At 40.4% G+C, this 15,194-nt stretch overlaps 1 protein-coding gene across 1 annotated transcript; it reads right to left on the reverse strand.

Annotated features, from left to right (window-relative positions):
* Positions 1-929: 929 nt before the first annotated feature.
* On the reverse strand, positions 930-11,968 carry mylip (myosin regulatory light chain interacting protein). The gene is made up of 7 exons (XM_011481293.3): positions 11,708-11,968; positions 10,920-11,110; positions 5,521-5,706; positions 4,493-4,690; positions 4,234-4,398; positions 2,740-3,163; positions 930-2,267 (listed from the first exon to the last, which is right to left on the reverse strand). Exons 1-7 carry the CDS (start codon positions 11,792-11,794, stop codon positions 2,073-2,075), a joined length of 1,446 nt encoding a protein of 481 aa, XP_011479595.1. The 5' UTR covers positions 11,795-11,968; the 3' UTR covers positions 930-2,072.
* Between the last annotated feature and the right edge of the window lie 3,226 nt (positions 11,969-15,194).

A 15,194-nucleotide genomic window follows, 5' to 3' on the forward strand; every position in this document is an offset into this window, starting at 1 on the left:
AAAAAATAAAAAATAAATAAATAAATCAATGTAATGACATGTTAATTTTATGGGGATCTACAGACCCTTCAGGTCGTTTTTGATGGGCCGTCTCTAACCGGCAGTGAGACTAGACTTCAGCATGTGTCTAATTAGAAAGCCATGTTCTTCCTGCCAGGCTGTCAGTGTCCTTGGAGGTAATTGAATATCGGTGAGCGAAAACACAGATAAGAGAGAGGGGGAACACAAATAGAGAAACACTCTCAGACGATGCCAGGGAGGAGGGAAAAAAAAAAAAAAAGTCAAATCAATCAATAGCTTCTGTACTTAAGTGAATTTCTGTCACAGTCCAGCAGCGCCCGTCACTTCTAATCAGCTTTTTTAGTGCACCTACCGCCTGCAGGGACACACATTCACCTTCCAGTTTGTGTTTCCTACAGAGTAAAGTCATCCTTTAACTTTACCTCATTTGACATCTTACTTTGAACTGCTTTATATGCAAATAATATTTCTGGACAAATATCAGTTTCCACGTCAGGGAAGCAGCTTTTAAACATGTTACAATTCTGGAGTTCTCTTTATTTTGCACATGTCCATCCACTACTTATCAAATCTTTTGTCTTTTAAAAAGGGGAAGGTGCTTGATGCTTAATTTACCCTTAGAAAAAGTAGATTTTCCTGCAGAAATCTACAGAGAGACCAGCTTTCCCCCAGCTTGGTCATAGAAAGAAGGTCATTAACAACTGTAGCCTGGTAACCTCAGCAGGCTACATTGAAAAAAAGAAAATTAAAAAGATTTTAAAAAAAGAAAAACATGAACCTTGATGGTCACTCTAATGTAAGAAATTTACATGGTAGATTTCCTTTTAATCTTTCTGCATTATCAGACTGCGAAACCTTACGGGTAAATCAATTTTTGATTTAAGGAAATCAATTACTGTTCAAACATGCTTTTTTTCCCCAAAGAACTTTATTAATACTCGTTTCAAAAGCAGAGTGCATAGAAAATCAAAAATAAAAGACTTTCATTCTACAAGTTGCATGGAGACTTTTGCTTCAGAAAACAGAAACAAACTGCTTGTGCTGTGAAAAATAAAAACTTCTCCTGCAGTCGCTGCGCTCGCCGGCGTCAGCAATAAAGGAAACATCGAAGGAAAGTTTGTCATAACAAACATGTTGCTGCTACATTAAAGCAAATCTCTAAAGACGTGGGAAAATTCTTTAGTAAAGTGGCAGTGTCGTGTTTAAATATATACTTTCAGTTTAAATAAAAGAAAAAAAACGGACAACAAAAGCTTGGCAAAAAATAAAATGCACAAAGTATTGCACTTAAAGATCTCTTAGTACCCTTAAAACAGCAAAGAGAATTCCTGAACACCAAAGAGACCTGCAGCGGAGGTTTTTGGAGGAAACAGCTGCTGTGGTGCGTCTGCAGAGAGCATGCCAGCGCTCTCCGCTTCGGTTTGGATGAGGGGAATGTGACGCTGCGGCAGTCGGTTAAGCGGCATCCGTTTACAGGCTTTAGCTAATTATCAAAGCCAAATCTGGAGACCCGGAGAACGTGTCAAGAACAGGTCTTGTTGGACTGAGACGCCACCGTTTCTCCAAAGCGAAGCATTAAAGCAGAACTCTGGAAAACCTCCATCATTGGTGTGGAAATTCAATCTCAACTTAAAAGAACTGCAATATTCAAATGTACACTAAAAAAATTACACATAAACAGCAGAATTCTTAAAAATATCTTCAATCCTGTTAAATGATAAAAAAAAAGTCACATTATTTAGGTTCTGAGCCAAAGAACAACTACCTACAAACTCTAAACAGTTCTGATCAGATCAACTGATTCACTATTTAGTTTATAATCTAGTATTTAAACAAAGCAAATAAATGTATTAAAGGAAAAAAGGCTGACAGGGATTAAAAACAAAAAAAACATCTCGAAAGCTGGGAGCCGTTGGGAGTGTGATCTTTGATCGAGTTTTGACATCCGTTTCTGTGCACTTCAACCAGGAAATGTTCCATCTTGACAAAAAAATAAAAAACTGAAACGCTGGCGGTGCTTGGAAAGTGTTGGTGGCTTCACTGGAGACGTCTCATGTGTGGCAGAGCTTGTGTTCGTACTCTGTGGGGGAGCAGGAGTGGGGGGAGCTGGAGTCCCGGTGGATGGGTGCAGGGTTGCTGCTGCGGAGCTGGCTGTTGTCCGTCAGCGTCAGGTTAAGGAGGCTGGTGCACGTGGGCAGGTAGACGTGCTGGACGTGCTCCACGTCTGCCCGGCAAACGGGACACAGCTGAAAGAGGGGAGACGAGGCCGTTAACCAGCAAATCGAGGAAACTCCAATCCCAGCTTTTATCATTAGGGTTTTTTTTTTTTTTAAACTTGAGTTTGTGTTGTAAACAAAAGCGCTCTGAAATGCACGTGTCTGTGAGCTCAGTCACGTTTTCAGGTTAATGGAGTAGAGATTTGCCCGGCTGCTGTAATCCCCTTATAGAGACACGCGCGCGTGTACGCGCACACGCAGCTTCCACAAAGATAGGACGCATTTAGCTGATTAAGTGTGAGGACAATCGAGTCATTGGAGTGCAAGCAAAGCTCTGGATGTTTAAAAAAAAAAAAAATCCCATTAAAAAAATGATAAGAAGTTGGAACAAAAACATTAGAACATTTTAAAAGTAGAGCTGGTACCAGTAGCAGCCTTTTTGAACCTGGTAAAAAAAAAAAAAAAAAGTTTTTTTTTTTAACTTTCTGCAGAACAGGCTTACCTGCAGTTGGTTGGCGCAGGTTTGGCAGCACACCATGTGGCCGCAGGGGCAGAAAGCGGCGTCGATCTCCTCCTCGCAGCACAGCATGCAGAGGAGGGCCTCCCGGAGCTTCTGCAGGCGTTCCTGCAGGGCTCGGCTCATGTGGCAGCTGCCGCAGTCCAGATCCTTGTCCTGCTGGTCGTCTCTGGTTGGAGAGCATGAGGAAGGGGAGTGTTGGCTGCTCTTAGAGCGGGAAGCCAAGTCTCTGTTGCCGGTGTTGTAGAGCGAGCGGCGAGCGTGGTCGTACACCTCTTTGGCAGTACGTCTGATGTCGAAGACGTACTTTTTGCCCACGTTGATGTTCTCGTTGAGGAATAGTGAAGCTAGGTGGCCCTTGAAGTCTCTGCTGTACTGCATCATCACTGCATTAGTGACTGTGTCACACCTGGAAATGACAAGGTTACAGATTTACATTCAGAAAAGCAGCAGTTAACCCCCTGATGCCTATTGATGCAAATATGCATCAAATTACCTTCATTTAGCATGAAAGCAGAAACACAAGGGAATTTTTTTCATACACAAACCATGAAAACTAATGTTACAACGTGAAAGTAAAACCCACAAATAGGACCAATTTTTTAAATGGTCCGATTTGGGGGATTTACTTAAATGTGTTGTTAAATGTGTTTTAGGAGCAGACCATCACAACAAATTTAGTGAATTTTAAACGCAAGTTCCTGTTCTGTGAATTTATAAGTGCAACTAAATAATGCAAGAAATCCAACTCAGAGCAGAGTCAGAAATCCTCACAAGTCCCATTTCGACAAATTCAAGTCCAAAGGCTTTTGCTAAATTAGATTCAAATTAAAAGTTTCTTTGAACAGACAGCATTATACCAATTCTCAAACATATAGCTGTTACATAACAGATCAGCATCCACACCTAGGAAACGGCAAAAAACGTTCTATCGCTGACAAGAATTCATGTTTTAGTAGTAAAGTAGATTTAAGGTCTAAACATCACATCGTTTTCTGGTGCCACATTTACAAATGAACTGAGCAAACGGGATAAGAAAAAGAATGTCCTAAAAGAAGCCTGATACAGAAGTATTTACACTTTAGTAACTGATTCATAAAAATGTATTTTAACATGCTCTTTTTTTTGTATGCAGCTGCAGGTACGGGAGGAGAAAAATTGAAAGAAAATAAAAACTTTACTGCACTAAAGCCCATTTAGGTCAAGGACTTGTTTTCCCAGACTTTACACAATAAAACTACAGAAATGTGGAATATTAACAGTAAAGTTAATGTTTTTTTTGTTTTTTGCAAAGTTAATGTTTACATATGTGGGAGCTCATGCCCCAGAAGTAGCAAAACAAGTTTTATAGGTCAGTCACTGATTGGACAACACTTTTACATCTCCAATGAAACACGTACGTTTAGACAGCGTGACCACGATTTTAGTGCACAGATTTTAAGATCACACAACAGTAAAAAGTCTGAAGTCCAGCCTCACCGGTAAAAAGCGTGGGTCTCTGTGATGGCGCGGTACAGTCCACTGGCTGCGCGGTTGCTTATCAACTTGAACAAAAGCACAACGCTGTCGCTGGTATCCTTGGTAACCGTCAAATAGACACTTTTCCCAGACTGTGTGGCGATTTGGATGATGGGATAACTTATTCTGAGGAAAGAAATGGTTTCATATCATTAGAGAGGTTTAGTTTCTAACAAAAGTCACCAAAAAAAAAAAACAAACAAACAAACATCTAATCTACCTGTTGACCAAAGTGAAGTCGTCTTTGCAAACAGCGATCCCCTCAGGACCCACACCGATGGCCATCCGCTGACCGTTGGCGTCACGAGCCCAATGCCACTCCACCCCATAATGCTCCATGGAAGAGACCAGCTGGAGGGCCTGGTACTCCACAGAAGCTTGGCTCGAGCCTTCTAAAGCTTTGTGTCTGGAAATGATGCTACAGGAAGAACAAGATGGAGGGAGGAAAGAGAAAGAAATGAAACTCACAACATCTGCCACTGCAGTAGCAATTACAAAACCTCCTCCTGAGATGAAGCCTCCAGCAACATGGTGTATGGTTCTTCTAGAGTTTGTGGGTCTTTGCGAAAGGTTGTAGAATTTTACAAACAAAACCCATAAGCCTTTAGTCAGCTGCTTTTTTCTGATAGACATTTGTGGCATCAAATCTTATCCGAACATTTCTCCTCAAATAAAAACACAGGAATGTTTATTTTTCCTCAAAAGGTCTCTTCTTTAGACTATTCCATCCGACACACCGCCCTCAGCAACGCAAGTTCAATTGAAAGTTAGTCCAAAACGCGCGTTTTGGGCTTCTGCGTTCAAAACTCTCGTGCTTACGCGTAGCTATGCACGTTTTTGCCGCCATTTATGGGCTCTATGTACAAGATGTGAGTCCATTAAACAATCGCGGACCCTGAATTGTAGAGACGTATGGATGGTGTCGTTTTTACGTCATGGAAGTGCCAACTGTTCGAAAACTGATCATGGAGGAAAAGAAATTGCGGTTGGTTCCCAGCTGCAATTATACGACAAGGTCTTTCACACATCGGAATAGAGCTGTGACAGGAAAAGCAAACATTTTAAGACAGAGGAAAACAAGAAGAAGCCCCTCCCTGCTTGTCCAGTGTGAACACCATATGCGAAACGCATGTTCCAGAATGCCTGTTCAGTACGTTCTTGAATGTGCGTCAAATTGCCAGGGTGTACGTAGCTTCAGCTCAAACCCCCCCCCTCAGCCTGTGCCGAGCTGTACAGTGGGCGTGTTACCTGTTGATGGTGGCGACACTGGGCTCCTCTCCACACAGCTCAGAATACCAGTACTGGGCGGTGTTTTGGTTGTAGTCCCCGAACTCTGCCTGAGCCAGCAGGGCACTCAGCTCCTCTGCTTGTTCGGAGCCCATTCGTAGGTGACCATTGTGGAGGTCCTCCTTCACGTGCAGGAAGAAGAGGTGTCTGGAGGGAGAAATTAAGATGAATTATGGATTTTTTTTATGCATTTATTAAACAGTCAAGGCTACAACTTAACATTTAAGACAGTGTGTGAAAAAACCTTCACTACATTTGTTTGACTAGGTTGTAACCACTTCCCCAAATCACAAAAAGCCTAACTGAAGCAGAAATGATGACACAGGTTTTCTCAAAACCTAAAAAAAAACCCTGAAATTGAAAGCTTTTCTTGATACAAACACGGATACTGTATGTGAAAACAGTTGTAGGGGGCGGGGCCACAGTTATTGTTTGGGCTGACTCATAGGAGCACCACGTTCTGGTTTGGTAGGGAAAACAGACGCTACAGCAGGTCTTTTCATTGTTTTTGCTACATGATGTAAAGAATTCTTTCCTTCACCTCAGCAGGAGACCATGAGGGGAAACATCGCAGCTAACAGGAGCGCTGAACACAGATCCTCCCTTCAGATTGACCTTTGCCACAGTAAACAGTAAGAAGATTATGAACTAGTCACCTGCTCTTAAAACAGTTGCACATTCACCTCTATGCAACAGTTTGACCCACTTTAAGTCCTCTCAGAACTCAACAAATCAGACCGGTTTCCTTTTTTACCCATTAAAACAATTCAATTTTACATTTTTATTGGAGTAAATTAGATCCTACAGTAACTTGAGGTTGTTTGGAAAGTTTAAGATGCAAGTAAAACAACATTCTTCCCCAGTAATGTCTACAAAATAATACAACTGAAGGCGGTTGGAAAGAAGGAGATTGTTGTTTTCCGTGATCCTGCAGTACAAACAAGACTACACCTTGTGACAAGCGCCGTGTTTCAGCCGCTGCGAATGCAACAGCAGACACGCCTTTGCAAAAACGTTCAGCTGCGAGGGGCGCACAAAGCCAAGTCTACGCCGCCACCTGTGCAGAAGCCGGAGCGATGCGAGGACCAGAGCATGAGCGGCCTCGGGCATAACAAACACGCTTTGATTTGGTGTTAAACATCCCATTCCCTCCAAACGCACACAAACACTGCACTCCATTGTGTCAGGCCCAGCAGGCGTCATGTGATGGAGCACTGCTAGTTAGCTACCTGCCTGATGCAAACAATGGAGCTGACGTTACAGAGAGTTTACTACAGGTCGTTGGCACAGGGTTACTATAGGGCGAGGCGCAGGTTACTCTCGGTTACACAGGTGTTTCCGTGAGGTTACCGTCAGTCACAACACCTACATGTAGACGAAAGAAGGGTTTCCTTTAAAAAGAAGTCACAATTTAGTGAACTGAAGCCAACAGTTCCTTTACATTAAACGGTGAATTCAAGGGATTTTAGAGGCCCAGAGAGCAGAAACGGTTGTTGTCACCGCGGGCCGCTTCTGCCAGACAGCTCTGAGAGGAACCAAAGGCCGAACACCAATGGCTTCATGTGGATGAAAATACACTTCTTAAAAAAGGTCAACTTGCATCATCAACTTCCTCTGGGTAAAAGAAAAAAAAGATCTGCCGCTTTGCAGAAACCATCTCCTAGAAAATGACAAGTTTTTTGATTTTGATAAAAACGGCACAAAACATAATTAAAAGACCACTAAGAAAACTTTTGTAATACATCAAAAAACGATTGGAGAGGGACTTACGTCAGTAAGAGCTTGAACTAGCAAGAAGCTTGCTATTCAAAATAATAATAAAAAATTAAAATTTACAAAAAAGGCCAGGAGTCTGCTGAAAAACGTATTCATTTATTGACAGACCTATAAGATAAAGTTTAAAATTTAAATAAAGTTTAAGAAAAAATTATAAAGTCAGAAGAAAAAAAAAGAGTTTTTAAACAAGACATGACTTGGAAGAGTTTACACGAAACAACAGGGTTTTTTTAATACAGCGTGTACTGTACAGTTTAATCTGCAGGCCATTATTGCAACACCTTGCAATCCTTTGAATGTCAGGAAGTTTATTGAGACTGAAGTCTCCTGTCCTACTTCTACTGTATTACAGTTTAGGCCACACGTCTTTGTCCACAAGATACAGACCGCCTGCTAATATAAGCAAATAAACAGACTCAAAGCTTCGTGGCACAGTACCAAAGAGGAAAAATTATACTCATACAAGTAAGACTTCTCAAAACAAACAAGTCAAAAGCCTGGGTTCTTGTTTATGTTTGCTCGGACGAAGCATTAAAACCTACTAAAAGAAAAACCGGCTGTTTCAGGAGCTGCACTCAAACTGAAACCTAACCCTGCTGCCTGGATACCGAGCCGCTTTCAGCCAATCAGCAGCAGAGTTTTACATCGCAACAATGCGGCTTGTAAGCTAGTCAAATACCACAGCCAGAAGCCATGTGTTACGAGGTTACTCCCAGTCAATGACCTGTAGTTAACTCTGCACGCCAACTTCTCCACAGTTTGAGGCGGAATAAAACAGAAGATGTGCAGTTTGAGACAAAGCTGCAGTTCACGGATTTTATACATCTATGCCTTCAAACTCAAAAGGAGCTTTGCAGTGATCCAACAAACAGGCCGTCTGTGCGAGACATTCTTTGGGTTTTCACAGAACAGTAAACTGCAATTACAGCAGATGTTCTAAGAGATTAACAGGAAAAGTGGAGCAAAGAATAAAAAAAAAAAACAATAGTTATGGTGCTTGATGTGAAAGATGGCAGGATGTGCCACCATCTCCAAAAACACATGAGCCAAAATAAATCCTCTTGAACAGTTTTTGTAGAACAGTAGTTTAAGAGAATGCTTTCCTTTCCAAGTGTTCTCACTGATAAAAAGTAAAAATACTCTTTTGTGGAACAACAGTTGTGCAAATTGCCCATAATCTTGACTCTTACCTGGATCTGATCGACATCTTATGCAAACTCACGTCCCTGCATACAATTTTCCCCTCAGTTAGTTGCGTTGGGTTTAGACACAATGCCCCATGGGAAAAAAAAGCATTTACCATAAGTACCGTTTCAAAAACCCAAAGAAGGCGATTCATTTAAAATATACATGCTTTACCAAAAAACAAACCTTCATAAATCACGTTTTTCCTTAAATTCTTAAATTCTTAAATTTGTCAACAAAAATAATTGAGTTTAGGGTTAAGATTCCTGCTAACCTGCTCTTTCAGGGCATCAAACGTTTACCTAATCAGAATGCTGAACACATTTGCTGAAGGGAGGAACCTGAACAGCCCCAAGCAAGCAGGGTTTAATGATCAATGACAGCACCAACACGACCAATAGTGTTATTCCAGTACTTAAGCACAGACCAAATGGTCCAAAGGAAAAAATAAATAAAAACCCAAGATGAACTACTTTGCAAATCGGCCAGGAATCTCCTGAAGAAGCCTGATCAAAATATTCAGAAACACACAAAAAAAGGCGGGTCAAAAATGAAGTATAAAGATGCTTGATAAGAACGTGAATAATTTAAGGCTGTGCATGGAAAAAAAAAAACAAAAAAAACAATCTGATTAAAATTAGTAAAAAAAACAAAAAGACAAAGATCTGTGGAAAAGCAAAAGGACAGATGCCACCAATAAAAGGCTAAGCCAAAGTCTAATGAAAATAATATGCAATTATTGACCTCTGAATATACAAAATATAAAGATTTTGTGATTAATTCGTTCTCAAACAAAACAAATCCTCGCAATCCCAACCTCATTAAGGTTAGGTTGTTAGGTTTAAACATAGTAACTAAAATAAAAAAATTGTTTTAGACATTGAAACTTCCTAATCTATAGGAAATCTACAGAAACTGTGTGTGTGCGTGCACATGAACACTTAAGTGACCAGTAAAAGCTTTATGTGGCAGCAGAGCACACAACATCCTTATATAATCCACCATGAGGTCAGCAGGTTACATAAGCGGGCTGCAGAGCGGCCTATACAGACAGGTGCCAACCGCCCAGCGCATCTACAGCGAGCGCGAGTCGTCTACAACCTGCAGGAAATGCCCTTCACGTCACGACCAACACCTGATTCTTTTCTCCACATGAAATGTGCAGCAGAGGAGCATAATGAGGAGTGTCTGCTTGAAGTATATTAAGCAGAAAACTATTTTTTAATTAGTTTGTTTAAAGCCAAGTCAAAGCTATTAAAAAGTTTCAGGAAAAAGTTCTTAAAAGAATTGCACCACAATCTGCACAAATAGGGATTTAATATGCAAATTAAGTAACAAAGTTCCCTAAAAGATCAATTTATAGTTTAAAAATGGAACAAAAAGTTTTTTTTTAAAGTAAAATGTAAGTGTTACAGCATGTTTGTGTGTGCTGCAGCCATGCATACCGTTCCCTGTCACTTCACTTTATCTCTAGCCTGACCCTACCACCCTCCACTCACCCGACGCCAGCTATCTGCTGATAACCCCAGCTAATCGAGTGGCGGTCGGAGCAGAGGCAGCCAACTGTCCCCGTGCCCTCTCCCCCAATTCCCCCCCCCCCCCCCCATCACATTTGTCTCCGGAGAGGATGCCAAACATGGACAACAGCAAATGATCTGATGTACCAAAATAATGAGTGAATTCAACATAAGTAGATTAAAAATAAATAAATAAAATAAAAAAGAGGGAATAAGTCGAGTGAAGTTGTCGGTTTCCCGGCGACATGCCCCCCCCTTATAAAAACAATGCACAATTAACTTTTCTAGGACCCAGTCCAGTTGGCTCAAATCATGAAGAAGAAAAGAAAGTAGTGGATGAGTTTTTTCCTGCTGGGGCTAAGCATATTTCTGACAAAAAAAAAAAAAAAAAACTAACAAAGGGTCCACCAATGGCACAGTTTCAGCTGTGACTCAATGACCCACATGAGAGAAAACAAAAGCGGTGGGGGAAAAAATAAAAAAAAAGGCACTGCTGGCCCGTTTCCAGAGAACATCTACAAACGTGTCAAAGTGTTAAAGTGCTTGTTTAGAGAAATAAAACAACAAAAAAAGCTACAAACAAGGTTCACTCATAGAAGCAGAGACATGGGGGGGGGGGTTCTGTTTCGTCAGAATGGGTCTCTGGGGAAGCGTGAGGAGCTGCTGGGATCACATTTCCAGCCAAAATGACCTACAGTAACCCCGGAAGAGCTCCGGAGAGAGGTTACTACAGGGCATTTCCACTGCACGGCCTGCAGGGTGTTTGAGCAATGCCTTTGTTTTGAGTCAGCCAGAGCGCTCTCCTCTTTGTCAGTCATAGGGAGCCACGAGGAGAAGAAGAAAAAAAGAAGAGGGTTGAGGGTTCAAACACTGAGCTGGTACCTGGTCTGTTCCTGCAGAATGAGATGGGGCTCCACAAAGAACTTGACCCGCAGCCTCAGCCGGCAGGGTGTCACATTATCCATCTGCTGGCAGATGCGATTCCTCAGATTCAGCCACAGATTCTCTCCTTTGCTGCCCGTGAACTGCAGCCCAAAGTAGTCCGCTTCAATGATGCCCAACTTCCTGCAAACCTACAAGCAAGAGAAGAAAAAAAAAACACAACGCCGTCTGTTTCACTGCTTCAATACAAAAATAAAGTAATTTAATTAGTCAGAAAGTGAAGCAGGTTACAGCTTGTTCCTCAAAAGCACAATTATAGATATTTTTATATATAAATAAAACCAATAGATTTTCAGAGCTACAGGGAGGTGATTTTAAAGCTCTTTGTCTTTTTGCGCCAATAATAACCAGAACTAAAAGTTTAGAAAAGTTTCATGTGCGCCTCCTGAAGAATGAACTTTAGTAACCCCGGACACTCAGCGCCTCTCACTTAGTGACTAAGCTCTGCACAAAAGTGACCGCCGGCAATTTTCCCCAGCACCGCAACCAAAAAAGCGCTCCAGACATGAGAAGAGTTAACAGTTTTTAGCTGGGAATTCATGCATTTATGTGTGAAAACATGTCAAAGCTTTTGTTTTGGGGGCTAACACGCGGATCTATTTACAGGAAGTTCAGCGCCAGAAAATAAGCAAACGTGGAAAACCTTTGTTGATTTTGAACCACAATGTTGCGTTTAAAAAAAAAACAACATAGTAATTTGTGATGTAATATTTGAAGCTCAACTTTACCTTATTCAGACAGTCTTCCCCGTTTGCCTTCGCATCGACTTGCACTTCCATCACCACCGAGTCCGGACGAGTCACGTGGCAAAGCATTTTTGGTCGCTGTCCGTGGATCTTTGGTGTGCCACGCGCTGAAACAAACAACTTTCGTGTCCTCTCCAAAACCGTCACGTCCACATCAAGCTTTCTTCACGTTCAGACGCTTTCACTACGCGAGCCGAATCTGCGCTCCCCAGCTGGACCCTATCTCAATGAAACCCGCGAAGAGCACCGCCCACTAAACACTGACCAATCAGAGGCATCTTAAGCATTCTCTCTGAGATCTTTTAACCAATCAGGAAAGCTGATCAATTCTTAACTCCTGAGGGCGCCCCCGTGTGGCCAAGCTTATGCTTATAGTTCGGGGCTTTTCACTGACCTGAACTGAATAAATTAGACATTTCTCCAACTCCAGAAGACCTCGCGGTGAGTTTAATGAGTCGTGCTGTTCGCCTTTCTGTTCACAACATGTAAATATTCCATGAGACTACTGTCTAAATATAGATTTTCATGAGAGGGAGAGTTTTCCGGTTTGCTTGCTCTTTGATGCTCACATGCATTTTTCATAGTGGCTTATTTTTTCCATCCAATTTTACCTTTTCTTTTCTTTTCTTTTCTTTTTTAAACATGTCTATGAAGACTCTCATTCGTCCAGGTTGGTTCCATTGTAGTAGGTTTAGGGGTTGTCATCTGGACTTGGTTTTTAAAGTTAGAAGACGTTTCACCTCTTATCCAAGAGGCTTTGTAAATGTTCTTTTTTAAATAGAACAAAATTCAAATAGATGTAAAAGATGATCATTTCACTGTCAGCTTTTAGACTCCACAACACCTCATACACACTTCACTGTCATTTATATTGTAGCCCAACTAATGTTGTTACTTATAGATTTTGGTGTTATTTATAATCAGTATTATTATTATTTGTTGTATTTGAAGTTATTGTGACAAATCTATCTATCTATCTATCTATCTATCTATCTATCTATCTATCCATCTATCTATCTATCTATCTATCTATCTATCTATCTATCTATCTATCTATCTATCTATCTATCTATCTATCTATCTATCTATCTATCTATCTATCTATCTATCTATCTATCTATCTATCTATCTATCTATCTATCTATCTATCTATCTATCTATCTATCTATCTATCTATCTATCTACCATGCAAGGATTCTTGCATGGTAGGGCAGGGCGGGAACCAAACCGGCAACCTTTTGATCAGAGGGGAACTTCTCTACCTCTGCACCATGACCTCCCAGTGCTTTAATATGATTAGGGTTGAAAAATAAACATTAGCTAACCACTGATTAATGTGATAAATAATATATTTAGTAACGGAAAGTCATGCATAAAAGTGGCACTTACCACTTTATTTAATATTTAAGTAATGTTTACTGATGCATTAACTAACATTAATTGTAACGTTGTTCAACTTGTGTCTTTTATGCTGTTTTTCTATGTGATGTCTGTTGTTAATATTTTAAATCCTTTTTTTTTTGTTAGTATTTTTTGGGGTTTTTAGTGTTTTTATTAGTTAATTTATATGTGCTTGTAATGTTTTTTTTAATGCTTTTTTATCTAGTGTGACAGCCATCCAAATTCCCTCTGGATCAATAAAGTATTTACCTAGTATTCATTTTATTATTCACCTAACTATCTCTGTACTTATATCCATCTTACATGTTGTTCTTCAACTAGATGTTGTAGAAAATGCCATTGTGGTAAAAAAAAAACAGTTAACTTATTTTAGGTTTAAGTTGCAGTTGCTGTTAAAACTGTCAGCTGTTTCAGTGACTCATTTGCATAACTATTACCCCACCTCTGGCTGTATTCACGTTGATGCCATCCTTTTAGAGAGACTGAATATTTCATCCTCAGATGCTCTGCCTCATCACGCCCTCAGCATCTACTATTTTCATGATTTATTATTCACAGCTTTGTGATGGAAGGAGCCCAGGCCAGAAGAAAAAGCTGCAGTCTTATTCTTCAACCATGGTTGCAAAGCGCTCAGCCAAGCTCGTGATGTGTCTGCCAGCGGGACATATTAGAGTCAAGACAGAGTGCTTTTCTTCATTTCTGCCTTCTTTATGTTGCATCAGTGACACTAATGAAACCTGAGGCGATTCAAAACGACTCAATGAGAATTTAAAAAATGTCCACTTTTTGAGTTAAATTGTTTTTAATAAATGCGGAAACATCTGAACACATTTGTGTTTGTTTAACTGATCAAAGATAATCTGATCATATTGAAAAAAGGTTTAAAAAAATGCTGAAGAAGAATCTGGAAAAAGCTGGTCGTAATGCAAACTTTGGTTAATAATCAGTCTCTCCAATCCAACCAGCAGCAGAAAACCCAGCATGGCCTAGTTCTCACAAACAAAGTAAACAGAGTATGGAATGTGTGTTCTCAACTGGTTTAACCCTTGTGCTATATGCACTTTAACATTGGGAGTTGGGTCATCTAGACCCACTAGACAGTGCTCTGAACCTTTTTTCTTCAATGATTTGTGATCTTCACTGGTGTCCATGGATTACATGAAATCTTTCCGCCTTTATCCACCTCTGTCATGGTAGGGAGAACACGTCAATGGAAGGGTGGGGTCATCTAAGATAGCACAAGGGTTAAATAGTACGAGTTGTTTTCAGTGTAAAAGGGGAAAAATACGTCACTTTAAGTTAAGCCACGATAGCTTCACTTGTAGAAAATATATAAAAACAACACAAACAGAGCAGATGTTTTGCCATTTTTTAGTGAGACATCAAGGCAACCTTGGTACTCATTGCAATTATTTTGAAAGTTGTAAAAAAGAAAAACTCATTTCTGATCATCCCTTTTGCCAAAACAGTCATATAAACAACATTTGCCTCAACACAGTTTCATGGTGCAATTCAGAATAAAGTACCTTGCAGAGTTTTGCAAAATTTAAATTAAAAAATTTAAATTATTCATTCATTCATTCATTCATCTTCTTCCGTTTTGTCTCTTTCGGAATCACTGAGTTGCTGGAGCCTATCCCAGCCACTTGTGTGCGAAGGCGGGGGGCACCCTGGACAGGTCGCCAGTCTGTCGCAGGGTAATAAATGAAAAATTGAAATTACATTTTTTATTTCATCGTGTGACTTTTAGTCACCTAAGATGAAGACTTGAGTGAGTCAGCGTGGGGGGAATCTTGCTAGGATCCCTTTTAAAAAGGGATACCAGTTTTACCAGTAATTATATCTCTTATTGTTTGTGAGAAGCTCAGCCTACATGAAGTCATTGCCAATTAAACTTTACCCTGAGGTGATATAATTATACAATGACTGTATGTCGCAGGAAAATGTCTGAGCTAGCTATTATCAGAAATGTAACATAGATAGTGAGACTGTGGCAGATAAGATAAAGTGTAGAGGTGGGATTGTATGCGTAGAGATGACACAGCCTAGCACTTTACCACAATCTGTT

The sequence above is a fragment of the Oryzias latipes genome, chromosome 11 (assembly GCF_002234675.1).
Source record: "Oryzias latipes chromosome 11, ASM223467v1".
NCBI lineage: Eukaryota > Metazoa > Chordata > Actinopteri > Beloniformes > Adrianichthyidae > Oryzias > Oryzias latipes.